This window comes from Lissotriton vulgaris, chromosome 2_1 (genome assembly GCF_964263255.1).
Source record: "Lissotriton vulgaris chromosome 2_1, aLisVul1.2, whole genome shotgun sequence".
Classification (NCBI taxonomy): domain Eukaryota; kingdom Metazoa; phylum Chordata; class Amphibia; order Caudata; family Salamandridae; genus Lissotriton; species Lissotriton vulgaris.
Window position 1 is genome coordinate 1,525,328,310 of NC_141687.1, and position 19,751 is coordinate 1,525,348,060.

Below are 19,751 nucleotides of genomic sequence, written 5' to 3' on the forward strand. Positions count from 1 at the left end.
CCGCGTCGTAGGCCTTCCCTTCCGGCGCGGGACCAGATTCCGAACCTTGTACGTCGTCCTCGTCTCCAACAGATTCTTGGAAAATGTCGTCTGGTGGGGGCGCCGCGGTAGCCGAGAACTTAGCCTGGAGCCTATTGGCCCGACGAATCTTCAGAGTCTTCTTGCACCGGAATTTCGAACACGCCATGCAGCTGTCTTCGTTATGGTCCGGTGACAAGCATGTATTGCACACGGGGTGCACGTCGAGGTGTGAATATTTGGAGTTACACACCGGGCACTTCTTAAACGGTGTCCGCTCCATAGCAGAAATGTAGTGTAGGCCCGTCCGCGCCGAAAGCACGCGGAAGGGTAGCAAGAGTTCGGAGCTGAGAGTCAGACAAGAAACCCGAACGCAACTATACCGACGCCCAGCCTAAAGACCTTTTGGTCTCGAGTAGAAAAGTTGAACAACTATCGGTTCCGACAGAGGGAACCGAAACACATCCGAACCCAATGGCGGAAAAAAACAATCTGGGGATGGAGGCGATGCCCATGCGCACTGTAGTCCAGGGGAGGAGCCACCTATCTTGTGATACTTCGAAGACTCTTCCAGGACAACAATGTGCAATCATCCGGACCCAACACTAGGCGGCGATCTATGCACAGATATGAATTCAGCAGCCCACATGCCTCGAACTCTAGGATCCAGCACTGTGTTAGTAAAAGTAATCCGAAAAGTAATAATTGCATTTTTACTGAAAAAGCCTATTGATTCCTATGTACTAAGTCTACTAAGTTTATGCATTGCAACCCCTGTAAACTCGAATTGGTACAAAGTCCTACTATCTTTTTGAAAATTTTCAACAACAGCATCTTGTAGCTGAAAAGTATACATGCTTACCTGTACCAGGCTAGCTTGGTTCTAGAAATAAAACAACAGTATATTTTTTATACAAAATCAATTGGCCTAGAGTTCAGTTCTTGAGTGTGTGAATTCATTTGCTGACTGAGTGCGTACATCAAATGCTTAACACTGTCCTCTGATACTGCCTTACTGATCGACCAAGCTACCACTTTAGAGAGTAAGGTTCGATCTAACTTTAACCTCTACCAAACCTCTGAAGACCCTTGGACTCTATACACACTGTACCTCACTTTGGTGCAGTATATATAGAGCCAGTTTCTTACAGTCAGCAAGCATGCTGCAAGATTAAAAGAACATACAATTGCTGACACTATACTCTGGTTTCAGAGAGCCGGTGCGCAATAATGGGATTAGTACAATACTCATTGAAGGACGATTGTTGATATGGTGATTTGCTTTTTGTCGCAATAATCGGATGAGTGCAATATTTTCTAGGTTATGACCAGACTTCTTCTGCCTGCTATTTACCGGCTGCGACGGGACGCTTTAACTAAACTGTGGAAGGAACCCCTTGTGAGACGAGGGTCCCAGGGACACGCCGAACAACCTGCACTGCCATCTTCACTCTGGGGAGGACTGCAACCGCCAGAGTGCACCACTACCATACACAGCAACCCTGCAGAGTGCACCACTACCATACACAGCTGACGCGAGTGAGGGGGAGGAGGGATCATCGCGCTTATAGCGATGTCTCTCCCACCGCGGCAGGGGAGACTTTTCTGCTGCCTGCTATTTACCGGCTGCAACGGGACGCTTTAATTAAACTGTGGGACAAGGCTCCCAGGGACACGCCGAACAGCCCGCTCAGCCATCTCCACTCTGTGGAGGACTGCAACCTCCAGAGTCCACCACAACCATACACATTTGCCACGAGTGAGGTGGGAGTCGGGGTCATCGCGCGTATAGCGATGTCTCTCCCACCGCGGCGCGGGACGACACCCGGACCAAGGGCGGGCCCGTCTGAAAGAGCCTGGGCTGGGCCAGCCCTCTAAAATCTGTATTTATCGCTGTCAGTTACACAATCTGCAACGAGTAGAGCAAGATTTAAGTTAATTGGAACTCATATGCCACAAATGAATAGACCCAAATTAGGGGTAGGATCCGGGGTGGCGGGGACTTTAGATGCATTCCTTGTACGTGCTGAATCTGCACTCATGCAAGAAATTGCACTAACCAAACGGAGGCTATCCTTGGAGCCGCAATCCCTATATGCACTTCAGCCTGACAATGGTACAGACATTGCTTCAAGTAATGGCTTGGAAACTTCCACTGCCCCTCTACAGATTGACAACGTTGCTGATTCACGGGGCCCCATCACTAACTCTAATCTGTCGGCCCAGGACTTGAGTCTTACTATCGAGCAAGAGCTGGAGATACGGAACACCGGTGTTAGCACCTGAGGCCGGCAAGCAACAAAAAACTGGGGTGTTAAGAAGGGACCTTACCAGGGAACTAGGAAAAAAAGATCTGTGGTCCAGAAACAAAACCAACATGTAACGCATAAATCGGCTTCCACATCAATCTCCCCGGTTGTGAATAACAAAGTTTGTTCCTCTTTGTCATCACTCTCTAGTAACGTTAAATCTAATAATAATGGGAATAGTCATGCTGCTTGGTGGAACGAGGCTGGTTTTTGTAAACGTTTGGGCTTATTGATTACTGACCTCCTTGCTCCCTTGGTACAGAAGTTTGGCAGTATTGAAGAAAGATTAATCTCACTTGAAAAGATAGCAGCCTCTCCTAAATTAACCAGCTCTGCTGTAGCTGATAATAATGGCAAAGATGCTGGGCCTATGCTCTTCAGGGGGAACGGTGTAACAGATAAGGGTTTAGCTAGTACAACTTATTGTCCAAATCTTAAAAGTAGCCAGGCTTGTTGCCAAGACCCGAAGACTTTGATGATATCTAACATAAGCGCTGACCCTTTGACAAAGGCACATACTCAGTCTGACCAGGGCCAAAAATTCTCAATGACAAAGTCAGCAATACAAAAAAATACTGTTCCGCCCAATATGGGAGGGGGGCGGGCTCAGGGTTGTATGAAAGCGGACTTAGTTTCTTGGTACACAAGCGGAGTAGGGCGTTTGAGGCCTCGTCCAATGAGGTTTTAAATCTCCCCCCTGAAGCGACCCCGTACACAGTGGTCTTAGCAAACGTGCTCCCAGTGCTTGAAAATTATTTTGAACACATGTCAACTTTACGAAACAAAGCTGGTCATTTTCTCAGTACTAGAACAGGGCTAAATAATGTTTTTTTTAGTGAATTTAAAATGGCACGAAGAGTTTCATGGATTGGTAAGTCAAACAAACGATTACAAGGAGAATGCGCCGTTTTACCGTTCAGATCTCCAAATTTAGTGCGGCTCATTATTGATAGAGCAGGAAATGGGGAGACCAATGTAAACGTAATCAATATTCTCCCTTTGGGGTTTTTTATCACCCTCCAACTGATGAACAGGGCTATCGCCAGCAGGCTTTATTTTTTTGACAGCAAAACTACTCATTATACAGTGCCAACCAGCAATCGCTTTGGAAATATTTGAGTCCTTAGATGCAATTGACTGACTAAACAATCAAGAATTTAGCACATCTTTTAAGGTGTATTTGCCCAGCCCAAGGGTCTATATGCAGTATCACTGAGTCATCCACACCTGGTGATGATGTTAATCCCACTGTTGTAAAGAGCCGGCTTAAAAATGACACCACACCCAGAAATGGAGATCCTCGGCAAGGGTTGATAGATAGTGAATGTTAACAGTTATTGTTGCCTTGTGCTACTCAGTCAACCATAATAGAAGGCGTTACAAGCGTTAAAGTAATGCAACCTGTAATGAAGCCTGATATTAATCCTGCTTTGCCAAAATTAGCAATGTTTATTCAGGACAAATTTGGCGAGGAAGTCCTTTGTAAACTCGTATCCTGGAATATAGCGGGACTATACAAAAAACTGAACAAATCCAATTTGGTGCGATTTTATACAAAGCCAGGGTATCCTCTGCCTACAAGAGGCATTGGCAAGCGACCCACTACATATTAACGAATATAGAACCTTACACACCAAGGCAAGAGAAAGTAATGGTGGCAGATTAAAGGAAGGCCTTTGTACAAACATCACGAATACCCTGAATTTTAGTAAAATTGAATCTAGGTTAGATAATGCTTTTTATCAAATAATTAATATTAGTATAGATAGCAAGCAATCAATAATTTTGATTAGCCTATACAATAACATTGCCATTCTTGATGTATTAACAGTTTTTAATGAGTTTAGTAACCGAAGTTCAGTCTTTATGGCATAAAAGTGCTCATGATACTAGGATTCTTTTTGGAGGAGATTTTAACTATGGTCTATTGCTGAACCAAATGTGTGTGGACCCGATGTGGAGGAAGGGCCGAGTTGTACGCATTTTATTCATTGAAAAGTTGGGGAGCGGTTAAACGAGTTGTTATGCACCCTGGACTTAAAATTTTGTAAATGAAATGTGTTTAGACAGAGTATCTTTTAATGGGTGGGGTTTATTCTACAATTGACTTTTTATTGTTGTCAAACCGCTATGCCTCTCAAGTTAGCTCATTTTACATCGGCGACATATCTCTGAGCGACCATTTCCCATTGTGTGCCACTTTTAAAGGTTGTCTAAGAAGTACAAAAAAAGGTAATACTGTCCCCCAGCCTTAGGAGTCAGTTGTACTGGACCGAACGAACGGTTATGCATTGAAATGGGTCATGGTTCATCCTGATTGTGTTCTAAAAACTGTGGTGACTAAGCGTAAAACTGAATCCGATACTTGTACGAGCGACGTAGAGGGATCAAGTATCATTTTAGAGGCTGTTGAGTCAATATCTAGCACCGTGAGGGAGGCCCTTTTTGTCCATAAGTCCAGGAAAGCAAAACCAACAGGTTGGTTTGACACCCAGTGCACCAAAGCACACACTAATTTTAAAAAGTTTCTCTACACTATCCCAAGAGATCAGAAGGCTATAAGTGTGGCAAGGAGAACGTATAACCTAGCTATTAAAGAGAGAAGAGATAGCCTGAAAAAAGAAGCCTGGGAGTCCCTCCACTTGGCTGCTATAAGTAGGGATAGTAGTGCTTTCTGGCAGGCGGTTAAAGCACCTTTTTTGAAACCAGATGGGGCCCCTACATTGAGATCACCATTCTGGAGGAACAGTGGGTTAAGCACTTCACAGGGGTTCTTAGGGGGATAGATCAGCTTGATAACAAAGCAAATAACTCCTTATTAACTAATAAATCACTGAATACTGACCTTAAATTCACCCTAGATGAAGTGGTGATGGCGATCTCTACAACCAGTGGAGGAAAGGCGCCAGGACCAGATTGTGTCCCCGGTGATCTTTTTAAATCGAATGTTTCTCTATGGGGCCTAACCGTTACGCAAGTAGCGAATTACAGTTGCCATGTTTCCTTTCCCGCAACTTGGACAGAGTCAATTATAGTTCCAGTCTTTAAAAAAGGAAACCGCCAAGATCCTAGATGCTACAGGCCCATTTTTTTACTTGACTCAATGACAAAAATTCAAGGTCATGTAATTTTAGTAAAATTAAAAGCCTGGGCATCTGACAATAGGATCTTTTCAGATTTACAGTACGGCTTTCGTGAAGGAGTGGGCACTATTGAGCAGTCTCTTAACCTAGCATTATTGGTGGGAAAATATGTCAGTGTAAAAAATGGTAATTCGGTAAGACATATCAAACCTTGGGAGATTTTAGAAAAGATAGGCGTGGACCCTCAAATTATCCACCTTTTAAGACGGTTTATTGTAATGCTCAAACTAGAGTCCGCTTTGATGTTAAGGGTGGGTCCACAACCCCAATCCCAATACGTAGCGGAGTCCGTCAAGGATGTGTCCTTGCACCATTTATCTTTAACTTGTACATAAATGATCTTGAGGGCGCATTACTTGAGCAAAACATTGACTACCCTTAGATTAAATGTCGTCAAATCCCTGCTCTTTTATATGCCGACAATGTGGTTTTACTGTCCAGAACACAAATAGGTCTACAGAGAGTTCTGAATGGTTTTAATGATTTTATGCACAACTTAGGACTATCAGTGTACACGTCCATGACCTATGTTATGAGAGGTGGTGTGGGGAGGAAAAAAAAATCTTGTGAAATGTTCATTGCGGACCAAAAGATTGAAACAAAAACCTTCTCATATTTGGGTGTCATGTTCCACCAAGATGACGTGTGAGCACAGACAGTAAGATCTAAAACATGTAGTTTTATTAATCTGCACTTACCCAGTTTTCGAAAAGATTAGGGAAAATACCTCCTGTAGAACTTTTACAAATTTATCGGGCTAAAAGTATGTTAATGTTAATGTTAATGTTATAACAATTTATTATGCGCACAGCGACTCCAGCGAAGGAGCATCCTGGCGCAGAGACAAGGAGCAAACATAACACAGCAAGGCAAAAAGCAACAGAAAAGTGCTGAACCAAGGGGACTAAAATAGAAATGTTTTTATGGCTCTACGAAACGACAGCAAGTCTTCTAACTGCCGAATTTCAACAGGGAGGGTGTTCCAGATTGACGCAGCTCTCACCCTGAAAGAACGGCCGCCCATCCTGCTGAGCCTAAATCTGGGGACAACAGCAAGGGCCTGACCTTGCGATCGAAGGTTGCGGGTAGGGACATAGAAGGAGATAGAGTTGGCCAAGATCTCAGGGCCTATGCCTCTAAGAATTTTAAAGGTCAAGCACAATACCTTGAAAAGTATACGCTTCCTGACCGGGAGCCAGTGCAGGGAGCGGATAACATGAGACACCGGGGAGAACTTAGGGAGACCAACAATAGCTCTCGCTGCGGCGTTCTGCACCCGCTGCAGGCGAGTAAGCTCAGCCTGATTAGCCCCAGCCAGCAAAGAGCTGGCGTAGTCCAGACGAGAGATGATCGTTGCCTGGACCACAAGCTGTCTGGTCGGGGCGTCGAAAAACTTAAGCACCGGCCTAAGCCCTCTTAGGAGACCAAAGCAACAGGCTGCGATTTTTTTGGTGTGCCCTATGAAAGTGAGACCAGCGTCTAGCCAGACCCCGAGATTCTTCACCTAAAAGTATTTCTACTGCAACCTATGGGTATATCCGGGGAAATTCAATTCCTGAGATATCTTTTGTCTGTACCCAGAACAACATCTGCTTACATCTGTCATGCCGAACTGGGTCTAACGTATCTGTCTGATATCATTAAACTTGAGCCAGTCCTGCTGTGCATCATGTATGGACTAAAGAAGAACCCAAATTAAATAGGGATATTTTAAAGGATATTTTAAAATTGGAAAAAGTTTTAAGGGTCCCCTGGATTTAATATGTTTTTAATTTTGTGCAGAATCTGGGTCATTCTCTGTATTTTACTGATCCCGAATCCCTGCAATCAGTAAGCAGGAGGAATTTAAAAAAGAAGGTATTGCAATGTTGGAAATGATAAGTTTGACGACTGAAATCTTTAAGCCCACGGTATTGGAAAATCAAATCATCTTAAGTGTTTTTAAAATACAGCCCTACTTAGCCATAGTCCCAGTAGGGTACGATAGGTGTTTACTAACAAGATTCAGACTCTGTATATTCCACAGACTTACTAGCTTTCCCAACATGAATAACTGGAGTCGCACTATGATAGCCTGTCCTAGCGACGATTGCTCATGTCAATCAACCATCCATGTCATCTTTTTTTGTGGTTTTTATTCCGATATTAGGAAAGTGTGGATTTGACCAATGTTAAAAACGTTGGGGATTAGGACTTGCCACCTGGGTATATTGCACTGCAAACCCTGGATAATGCGGATATGATCTGGAAAGTTGCGATGTTTCTAAAAAGGGCTGTCGCTTATAGAAAGTTTAGTGTTTTAATAATCATTGGATTTCAATTCTGCTATCCCAGACTATATCTATGTCTTTTTAACCTTTATGTACGACTGATGTTAATGGAGTTATATTATTTAATATACTGTTATATTGATTACACTGGTGTATGACCTTTTTTTATGATTGCACAATTTTATAATCAAATAAAGCTTTATTTGAATTTCAATTTGACCAGGTGTATGGAGCATGTGAGGCAACTTTGAGTGCAGTAATGGGACTAGTGCAATTCCCCCAGATGGCTCCTCATGCGGAGGGGAAGGTTAATGGCGATCCTGTGAGTAATTTAGACCCTAATCCTTGAGGAGCGTAGTAAGCTTTCACTGATGACCCAAATGTGACAGAAGATGGAGGAACCCAGGGACGGGGACTAGTGGGCTATGTGGATGCATAACAGCTTAATAGCACATGAACTGGGCCTCAGAGGGGCGAAGTGCAATATTTACTGGAGGTACATTATGAGCATAGAATAAGCTAGGTCATTTAGTGTGCAAAAATTAGTTCATCATTATTCTCTCTGAAGGCCATCCAGGGGCATGAAACATTTTAGGTTTCCCAGTGTGTAACCACTATAGTAGATAACTACAGTTAGGCTGCTGCTAGATGTGTAAGAGGGCAATACAGGGGCAAGGTGCACTTGCCATCACACCTGCTAAAATTCTAGTTTAGGTTGGGCAGCTTTTAACTGGTTTATTCTGTGGTTTTTTTACATAAAGAAGGCTGCTTCTATGGAGAGCAAAGACCGCACTGACTAATGTTGGCTTGTAAATAAAATGTTCAGATAAGGCTGTTTTTGCTTTTGTTTCTTTTTATATGTTGGGGCTGCTGGTTGGTGGGGAGGATACATGTAGTCTTTTTAGCGTGTTGATTTTTTAAAAAAATCTTTATTCAATTTTGCACAATAAAACATACTGTGATGATTTTAATTAACCGGTACAAAAGGGGGTGGTGATGGACTGAGCATCTGAACCAATCAAATACTCACACCCAGTCAACAGATCTAGGTTTAATCCATCACCGTTCTTTAGCCCACTCGGCCAACCCAGTTCAGACATGGCCATATGCAAATCAGTCTGACCCTGTGCCTCATGGGAACAGTCCAGCCCGTACTGCCAAGCCATGCCTTCCCTGGACCGGAAACAAGCTACCGAGGACCGGTTTCTGGCATTTCAGCCGTCTTCAGCCGGCTTGCTTGAATCCAGTGGCAAAGTGAGCAAGGGATTCACGTCTGAGCATACCCTGCCAACTTATGGCAAGCAAAGCAGTACAAAAAGGGGGTGGTGATGGACGGAGCATTTGAACCAATCAAATACTCACACCCAGTCAACAGATCTGGGTTTAATCCATCACCGTTCTTTAGCCCACTCTGCCACCCCAGTTCAGACATGGCCATATGCAAATCAGTCTGACCCTATGCCTCATGGGAACAGTCCAGCCCAAACTGCCAGCAGTCAATACATTCTAATCTAATTGTCATTTTCCCCAAAAGGGTTCAGAAATCCCTAGGAAATCCCGATTTCAAGTATGTGCTGATACATCAATCTTCCTCGTTGGATCAGTAGGTGTCAACTACAGGGCCCAAAACTGATGTACTGATTCAACATGGGAGGCACGGGACAACAACATATGGTACTTTGTTTTCAAATCTTTTCCAACTGGTTGCATGCCTATAGCACAGGAAGCCAATTTGTGCTTACCCTACATGCCTATTCCATTTATGCTGACAAACTATTTGCCTTACCTGCCCAAATAAATGTTAACCCTTCCTGGTGCTGACAGTATGGTGTTTCTTTTAAGCTTTGTCTCAGCTGAATAAGCTGTGTGATATGGAGGGCTCTGTACTAAATTAAGAGTGACAGCAATCTTGGATCACATGGTCGCAGGTGGTGCTTTCTAATTTTATTGGCCCAGCTGAACTCGCAGCATGGTACCATTGCACAGATTGGATGAAGGTACCTGTAGGATGAAGGTATCTGTAGCCAGATTAGAAGGGGCCTTACGGGTGAGGACACGGTCATAGCCAAAGGCTTGTTTGAAAAAGTGAGGTATGGGAACTCTTTTTGTTTCATGAGGTTTGGGTCTTTAGAATTCTTTCTCATATTCCTTCTACCTCACATTCTGCTGAAGAATCAGAAAAATTGACTTGACCTTGATTTCTTGTATGGGTGACAGTAAAGAGACCAGCAACAAAAGGAAATTGAGCCTTCTCTGTAAGTGTTGTGAATGGTGCAAAAGATTATGAATTCTGTGTTCGTCTACTCTGATGGCCAGTGCAGTCCAATGGGTGATCTGTCCATAGTTTGGGATTGAAGCAGATGGCCTGCCTTGTTTTGAACAGAGTAACTTCTGGATTGGATTCTTATTGCTACGGTATTGTAAGTGAGGAGAGACATAGTCTGCCCATTTCTTCAGAAGCTTGAAATACAGTGGTTTAAGCATCTTTCAGAACGTATATGGCTCACTGCAGCCATACCTGGACTAGACAGAGATGGAATTTCAAGATTATTTATGAAGGGATTTAACTAGGCCTGGGAATAGTCTTAATCTTGCCAGAGTAACCTCTAATTCTGCATTACTCTGATGCGGAATTACTAATAGTAAAGCAATTAAGCCCACTTGTGTAATTAAGAGTCATTTGGGTGAAAGCCCTGCCTCGAGAGCACATTTAGCAAGCCCAAGCAGCTGCTCACGCTGCTGTTTATGTTCTGTTGCATTTAGTGAGTGCTAAATGCTGGGAAACCCATATTGTCAAAACACAGTTCTCCAAACTAGTCTTCAGGTAGTTGAACTGCAGCAATTAGTAACCTCCTCCTAGCATTCATTTTTCCCTCTAGGTGGGGTGATGCATTTTGCCACTAGGACTCCCAATAACCTTCCCAGACATACTCCTACTTAACTCATGCTATTATAAGGCTAAACCGTTTTCTGCCAAAAACAGAGCCCTGCATAAACGAGTTATCTAGTCTACAAACCTATGAACGGACTATCGACTAAATAGTTCTTCAAAACCATTGTCAGTTACTTACACTCCTGCAGTCTTCCAACAGTAAACCAATATATTTTAGCCACTAATAAGACGTCCTGCGTGACCTCAGTGTTCAGGTCTTTAACTTCCTTGGACCTCACAAAAAAACTCAATCAACATGTGACTTGGCCTCCATCTGCTCTTTCTCTCTCTCCCCACTTTTAAAACTGCTCTAACAACATAAACTATTCGTCACAATCTTGTTTTTGTATCCCCTCGGCATGTTGTAAGATACAGTAATGTATTACAATATATGCAATGTTTTGCATCAACACTCTCCTACTAGCACCAGCAAGACTAATCTATCTCAGTTGTGGAGAAAGTGTACATTTTTAGCAGCCATTTCTCACAAATCCTGTTCATAAGTACATCATTTCTGTACAAAATACTCTTACTTTCTTTTTAAAAAACAAAAAAAGACTCTAGAGAAAAAAACAGGTTGGTTGCTTTTCAAAATGGGGGCAGATGAGGAGGCCATGCAAACCGTAATCAATCATTTAGCCTGCTGCTAAATCAATGGTATCTTATGGGCTGATTAGGACTCTGACTGTTGTAGCCACGGTGGCGGTGCACACACTGCCTGTCCGCCTGCCCTATTACAAGTTTGCCAATCAGACCGCCAAAGAACCACTGCAACCGCCAGGGATCCGTGATCCCTCGGTGGTGTTGCAGCGGTCTGAGGCCGCAATATGCTTGGGGGGGGCCACCGTGTCACGGCCAAGTATATTACTGGTTTTCTGACCACCTCACTTTCAATGGCAGTGAGCCTGCCTTTAAAAGTACAGCGATAAGGAAACAAAGGGGCCCAACAGTAGACGCTGTTGCCTGAGGGCCATGGGATGCATGCAGGGGGCACATGGTGGGTCCCCTTGTTTGCATGCACCCCCTTTCCTACCCGGCATGGGCTTTACAGCCTGCGTCATACAGTAATGGGCTTTGGTGTTCCCATTGCGGTGCCTTTTTAACAGGCACCGCCTTGGGGGAACGCCAAAGGACCCCCCACCTAACCAGGAGAAAACTCCAAATTACTTACTTACTGGTGGGCAGCAGGTCAGTCGAGTTTGGCGGTGTGGGAGCAGGGCACCAGCGTGGTGGCAGCTCCCACACTGTCAAACTCATAATCAAGCCCTTAGTCTTGCGCTTATTGATGCCTTGGTAACTGTATGTATTTTATTCAATATTGTGTTACAGACACAAGGATATGTTATATTAGTACTTAGAATATCTCTCTCTACCTAATCAGAGATGGTCTTTTCTATAACAATGTATGTCAAATGTGGTTTTTTATCCAAGGATCATATTCACACCCTTATAGGATTAGGCAGTGTCTTCAAATGGTTAACTTTTAGATTCACCTAAGGGGTTGAAAAGGACACAAGCCATCGTTTGCCTTGTAGGTAACACAGGAGGCCCTTACAGGTGACCAACAATTACTGATGTGCTTCCTTTCACAGGTCTATTATGGCTGACAGGCATGCCATAGGCTGGGAGTTGGTGCGAACTCCTGAAGTCATATCATTACGGTTAGAAATCAACTAGCAGACAGTTATGCCTGCATTCTCTTCTAATTGCTATGTAGAGTGGACCCCACAATATTTTTAAGGGGAAAGGGGTAAGGCTTGGTCTAAGGAAATCTAGATCTTCAATATATCGGACAGTAGAATATTCACAAATCTGAATATGGCAGGGGATGTAATCTTGAATGGGCACAGAAGGTGGCATGTGGTTGAGTTTTGATTGTGTACTGAATATTTGCACTTTTATCAATGTAATCAGTGAGGTTTTTTTCAGTGTTGGTCGTGAATTAAGGGGCGTTAACAGGATCTAAAGATCATGTAACTCCTAAAAAACATTGACTAGAGTAAAGGTTACTTCTAAGATATAGTTCCTGCAAAACGTTTCCTTGGCTTGTTTAACAATGCTGTGCACTGTGCATACTGCACCTCAATGTTCCATTGACGCAACTCACTCCGGCTTACTGTTGGAGCATTTCAAAGAAAAAAGATTTTGATTGAACCGCCAGTTAAAACTTATTGCAGTCTATTTCTTTGTAACTGTATTCTTCAGCACCAACCAGAGCCATTATGTTAGTATAAACCATTGCCAGCAGCACTTACATATAAAAGAGGTATCCCACAAGAATGACATTAACCTAGTTCAGGATAGTCTGTCATGTGTTCTGTAGAAGGAATGTGCAAGGTAAACAGACAGGGCAAGTGGGTGATATGCCCTAGAGTCTGCACACTTACCTCAACTCACAGCACCATTGTTGTTCCTTAAGTTCTGCCCAGCTATAACTTTTGTATCCATGAACATTGGATATTAGATATTAACAAAATATGAATACAAGCTTACTGGCTGCCCACTGGGACTGTCACTTAACAGAACTGCTGCCCCTTAAACATTGGAATTATTCACATCCAGGTATTTGCAAATACAACAGCGTAACAATGTTCTGGTATAAAATACTTACTAAAGGATTTCAGTTTGGTATTGAGCTCCCCGAGGATAGCAAAAGCCTGGAGGACAGAACCCAAGTGCAGCCCCTTGCCATCCTCCTCCTCCTCCTCCTCGGTCTCTGACATCAGTGCAGACAGATGCAGCTCGGTCTTCACAAGAGACTCCAGGGTGATGGGCTCTGAGAGAGGCAAAAAGGGAACAATGATAGAAACAAAGAAGGGCATGTCCCTAATGTCCAATGAAGGCCTTGGTCAGCCGCAAAGGGAATCTGCTTACACCTTATATCTTTGAAGGATTGTAAGTGTTATTCTGCACTGCACTAACTCTGTAGCTGGCTAAATAGGTATGGTAATACTGGACAAAGTGAGCAAGATCTCTTACAAACCTCTGAATAAGAAAAAATGCCAAATCAATGGACATACAGCAAACAATTTCCCCATTATGTCAAGGAGCTAGGATGAATGACATTTTGATCTGGATACAAAGCATATGTTAATTTCATGGATACTGCACTCTATAATGGATTAATAAGGAGTTCTGAAAATAATTGTGCTAATTACCCCACATGCGACCAAGGCGCATAATTAAAGGATCAATAACTAAAACTCCAATTGTAACCAATTTATCTTCCCTAAAGCCCAGAAAAGGAGACCAGTCTTGGGTAAATGGTTCCTTCGGTATAAATCTCCTCAATGTAGAATCACTTGGCCATTCTGAGAACAGTGGGTGCATCCCTATAGAAGAATATGCATGTAACAGTACTCACTCATGTTCAAGAGGCTGCGTATGTTAGATATGGTTATGGTTCTCAGTTTTAAATTTTTAGACACAAATGCAGGTGTAACATAATTAGTTTCCATTTTCTAAAACACAAACACAGAAATTAGATATTCCTTTAAGTGCCTCAGCATGCTTTCTAATCTGCCAGGTCTGCATCTCTTGCAGATTGACACCCTAGGGATTTAAAAAAAAAAAAGACCGACAAGTTGTAGCTCTACAATAAAAAAAATGTCATGGAATATATTCCTTTAGTCCTTATGGCTACTTAACTCACTAAATCTCCAAGATACTGAATAGAACTTAATATAATAAAGGATAATGAAGGCAGTGGCGTAGCAAGGGGGGCGGCCCTCCCAATCTAAACTGCAGCAGTCGAGGGGTGGCAAACACAGGGACCGACACTGAATTAAGGTCTAAGTCTAAAAGTAAAACCTTGGAACAGGACAAGATGGTAATCTATCCTTACAGCGCAGCGACCTCCAGTGCTACAAATGACAGCTTTGTTCCTCTCTTTCTTTTTAACACCAATACCTAAAGCAGGAGCTTGACAATGACACGTTAGACTTTGAGGAACCCTTCCCGGCTTCAGACCTGAACTGCTGGAAATCTTTGACCTGCAGAAAAACCTCTTGTGAACCTGGGAGGCTAACAGATGACAATCAACATCAATTGTTTTGTTGTATTTATGACCTAGGTCATTTAGACAGTAGACAATTACCGGTTATGAAATAGTGTTCCATCAAAACGGTTGTAAAACCTTACATTACGCTACGATGGAGAGAGTCAGGCTTCTCAAAGAAACTGAATGATATCACAACTCAGTAAGAAGTAGACTGGGCAGGCTGACATCACAACTCAAGAGCAAAAATAACTCTCCTAGAGGCGTACAAATATATCACACAAATGTCAGTCAGTGCTTGACATATAGTTGCATCAGGAGTCATTACACCTCAGTGAGTACATTGGGGGGTACCTTTATATGACAGTCATTTACACTATGACTTTGCCGGTAAGCTTAATTTTAACATCAGGAAATATATCAATCAATCTACATATATCCATGGATCTACACACATAAATATATATCACATTTTAAACATACAAAACCATAGAAATTCACCTGTTATAGTTAGAGTTATATCAAGTAACTGTAACTCCTGCCCTAAGGTAACTATAACCCTCACCCCCACCATGCACAGATTTCACCTCAATAAAGTTACTGCAAATGTTATAGTGATAATATCAATGAGGTTATCAAAGATGTCATGAGTGTTGTAATAGCTGGGGTAATTAGCAGTGCATGGCGACAGCATGAATTATAGTTACCTTAGGGAACGAGATATAGTTATTTGATAGAACTCTAACAAGTGAATTTCTATGGTTTTGTACGTTTAAAAGGTGTGCCCAACTATAACGTCCCTATAACCTTCCGTTTTTTAAGTGAATTTCTAAGGTTTTTTTTTAAATTCTATTTCCCAACGATAATGTCCCTGTAACCTTTGGTTTTTCCAGTGAATTTCTATGGTATTTTTAACGCAAGTAATTTATATTTCATTAAGGAAATAAAATCTTCGCTGTGCACAGCCTTTAGCCGTGCGCAGTGGGAGTTAGCAGCAATCTGACAACCACCTAAAACCACCCAACCCTGCAGCACACACAGCTTTTGGCCGTGCATGGCAGGGGTTGGCCGCCCCGGGGCCCTGCTTTAAATAAATGGGGAGGGGACAATGCAGCCCCCTCCCCAGGCCGATTTAGGCCCCAGGGACCACATCCCCAAGGGCCAAGGCTTAATTCAATGGGGAGGCGGCTATGCGGCCACCATTCCCGGGCCGATTTCAGCCCCGGAGGCCCTATTCCCTGAGGCCTAGACATGTCTCCTAGGGGCCCCCAGGCCCCCCAATCTGCTATGGGATCACAAGGGGATCCTCATGGCACCCGCTGTCCCAGCCGGCTCCTGACACCTGAGGGAGCCCTCGCTGCTCACTCAAGCAGGGAGCTGCTTGAATTAGCACTTCCCTGCTTGCAGGAGCAATGTTTTCATCCGTTTCCCTGCATGCATATTTGCGTGCAGGCAAACACATTAAAACTCAGCTTTCTGCAAGCCGGCTTAAACAGCTCCAGCTTGGAAAAAACGTTATGTTTGCTTTTGCTTGGTGGGCACCTCTGGAGGTAGCAGGAGCCTGCCCTCGGGGTGACGGTCCAGAAGGCCATAAATCGCCATCCTCCATCGTAAAACTTTGCCACTGGGAGGTGGTGGTCCCTGGGTACATGGTCCGCGACGTTTCCCCTAAATTAATTTGTTTCAGCCCTAGGGAGGTGGTGGTCCCCAAATTTGCGGGCTGAGGGGGGCGTGCAGGCAATGGCATTAATTTCATGTTTTGCCCCAGGGAGGTTGCAGTCCCCAGGGTGTTGGAAGGCCCAGTGAGCCCACACGCATATATATTTTTAAGAGCCCCGGGGAAGTGGCAGTCCCCGGGGCTGTGGGGTTGGGGGCTCGTGTGTCCCCATCACACTTTAATGTAACTTGGTTTGCCATGGGGAGTTGGCAGACCCGGGAGGGCCCAGCGGGCCCATCCACATACATATTTTATGTACAATATATTTTAAGTGCCCCGGGGAGGTGGCAGTCCCCTGGGGTTTCATAAGCCCTTTGCGCCCCCCATCTCTATATAATTCCTCTTGCCCCTGGGGGCTAAACATTATGGAAGAGCGGAAGCCAGTGCTGGTTTTTGTTTTCTTCCCGCCGATCTTGTGCCCAAAAATGCTCTTTTTTTGCCCTATGGGACTCCCTCCAAAAAACCTAGGGGTTCCCAACTCTTTTTTTATTTTTAACTTTTTTTGTGGGATTCGATCGAGTCTTACGACGGTTGCCAACACTTCCTCGTTAAAGTGTTAGCAGCCAATCACATTTCAGCACGGAGACTGTCGGATCCTCGGAGGGTACGGTTCTCTATATATACAAATTTGGATTTCTTCAATATTTTCAAAACTACTTAACAGATTTAAACCACTTCACAAAAAGATCACTTTCTGGACCAACAGCTACCTTTCTGTCAAATTTGGCGTAGTTCCGTTCAGCGGTATGGGCTGTAGTCATATCTAAAATCTCAATTGGAATTAACATGGGGGAAAAGTGTTTTGGGACTCCCATTTTTCCTGGCCCCCGCTGGACTGATCACCACAAAGCTTTAAAGACAGTAGCTGCAGTTTTGAAAGTGTTGTGAGGATTCCTCAAACGACACCAAAAAAACCGCAAATTTACCCCAGCTCTCTCCTGGAAATTTCGGGATGATCCGTCAAGTGGGAGCCAAGAAAAAAGGGGGGTAAAAAAAAAAGCAAATTTCCCACTGCATTGTTCGAAGGCTTCTTTAGGCAGTGCTATCGCAAAAACTACAGAACAGAAATACACCAAATTTGGCAGGAGGCTAGATCTTTGTTCACTGACTGTGCTTTGGTGTAAATCCGTTCAGGCGTTTTTGAGAAATGAAGGTTAAAAAATATTGCATATCTGGAAGGTTGGGTTTGAGGGACTCTTGGGAGAGTCCCTCAAACCCAATTTCAAAAATAGTGTATTCTGCTTAGCCCAGGAAGCTTTTTTCCCTTAGGCCACTTCGCTCTCATGGGAAACACGCTCCCGCAGGATGAAGCACTACGATTGGCTGCGAATAACATGTTACTGGCAGCCATTACAGGACTCAGGGACTAAGGCCGCTACTCTGGAGTAAAAAATAAACTTGCAGTGTGAAGATATCCTGCCCCCCCCCTCCCCAGGCCTTTTGGAGGGGGAGGGGCGTCCCACAGGGACTCCCCCAGGGGCCAAAATACAAACATTTGGCATTTTCTCCTGCAAACTCACTATGTAGCAGCTTTCTCCGGGCAGGAGCAATGTAGCTCTACATCATGCAGGAAGCTGGCTGTGACACCGAGGGCCCTAGGGCTCTCCCAGCAGTCTCCAACATGTGCTTGGTTGGTGTTCTAATTGGGCACCAGAGCACCCACCCATTTATAATGCAGACCCCGGCGGATGGGGTCCTTGGGACCAAAATAGGCTTGGGGAGGGGGGTTACACAGATCCCCTTTAAAAAATGGCCGACCTGCCCAGTGGCGGCCGGCACAGATCACCAGTGGCACCAGTGGCGTGGTGAGGAGGTGGGTTCAAATGAAAAATATTTTTCCTCACCTCCTCGCCCAGTCTTTCTCACTGGGTCCTCCTCGTCGCACAAGCCGGAACAACAGGAAGCACCCAGGCTGAGGCTTCCCTGAGCCAATCACAACACTGCATTGCAGCAATGTGATTGGTAAGCGCCCAGGCTCCTCCCCTGACCAATCACAATGCTGCAATGCAGCGTTGCAATTGGTCTGAGCGTCAAGGTTCAGCGCTCAACCAGGGAATGGGGGTCTGAGCATGGTCTCTATGCAAGCTGTAATGCAGCTTGTGTGGAGAACAGGAAAAGTGTGCATTAATGTTTGACCGGCCCGAGAGGGCCGGCCAAACATTCATGTGTACTTAGGGAGTGAAAACCACTCCTCCCCTCCCTATGCTCTGTCAGCAGTGAAGCCCCGCATCGCACTGCCTGGCAAAGCCGCCACGTCCACAAACAGGAAAAAATAAAATGAGAATAACTTTGATATTATAATTTTATTTTCCTTTACACTGCTGAAAAGCAGTGGGGCGATGCTCTTCCGCCCTAGCGAGGAGCGGCCTACGCCCTTGCCCTTTTTCAGTCCACTGGAGCTCGGAGGATGAGGGCCTGGGGGTCCATTAAGGCTCAGGGAGGGGAGTTGAACGTCCGACTCCACCTTAATATATGTTTTTCGAGGAGGTACCCAGGGCCTGAAGGTCAAAACTATGCTGCGTGGGGCTGGTAGTCTGATGGGGGTTTGGCCACAGGGTCTGGCAGCAAGCCAAACCCTGCGGCAAACAGGACGCCATGCATGATCAAAGGCTGTATGCAGCCTTTTGGCAACAGGGCCTGGTAGGTCGTGCACAGCATGGGTTTAACTACCTGCGGGGTGTTGGCATTTGAGAAGTCATCACTGATGTCATGAATGATGTCATGGAACTTCATGCATTATAGAATAGGTGAGGTCATAAGCAGTGCATGGTGGGGGGCGCAAGTTACAGTTAGGTCTGCTAACTATAAATGTTGAATTCCTGTGTTTTTTTTAGTTAAAGAAGTTAATAGTGTCACCGAGATATTCACTTCACTATACCATCACTTTAACCTTCGCTTTTTTTTTTTTAAAACAAAAATAGATCAGTTTATCACACCCAACTAAAACAATACTTTAACCTTTGGTTTTATCAGTGAATATATTTGTGTGAGTGTGTATACATATACCTAGTTTACCTAAATGTAATAATATGTAAATCATAATTCAATTGAAATATATGTATTACTATGTGTGTACGTATAATTTAAAAGTGTAACCAATGTATAATTTAATTTGTAATATTTGAACTAATTTTAGATGTAAATTAAGCGTAATAAAAATGAACATAATATTAATAAAAATGTGTATTACTTCTAACGTAATGATATTTAATTTTATTTTACTTAATGGTATGGAATTTTAGTCTACTCATCCCCAACTCGCATAAACTCCTTCCTACCTCAGTACATTACTCATCCCTGAAAAAAAACTTTCTGTTTTTGAACAGTTTTCAACATGGAACTCTAAATACTACTTACAATCCCTA

The 19,751-nt window shown here is 43.9% G+C and overlaps 1 protein-coding gene across 1 annotated transcript in view; it reads right to left on the reverse strand.

Annotated features, from left to right (window-relative positions):
* The window catches only part of ZW10 (zw10 kinetochore protein), a 235,790-nt gene that overhangs the window by 125,777 nt on the left and 90,262 nt on the right, over window positions 1-19,751 (reverse strand). The window contains exon 6 of the mRNA XM_086957379.1: window positions 13,284-13,448. Within this exon, the coding sequence (XP_086813505.1) occupies window positions 13,284-13,448 (165 nt within the window). The remainder of the gene's footprint in view (window positions 1-13,283; window positions 13,449-19,751) is intronic.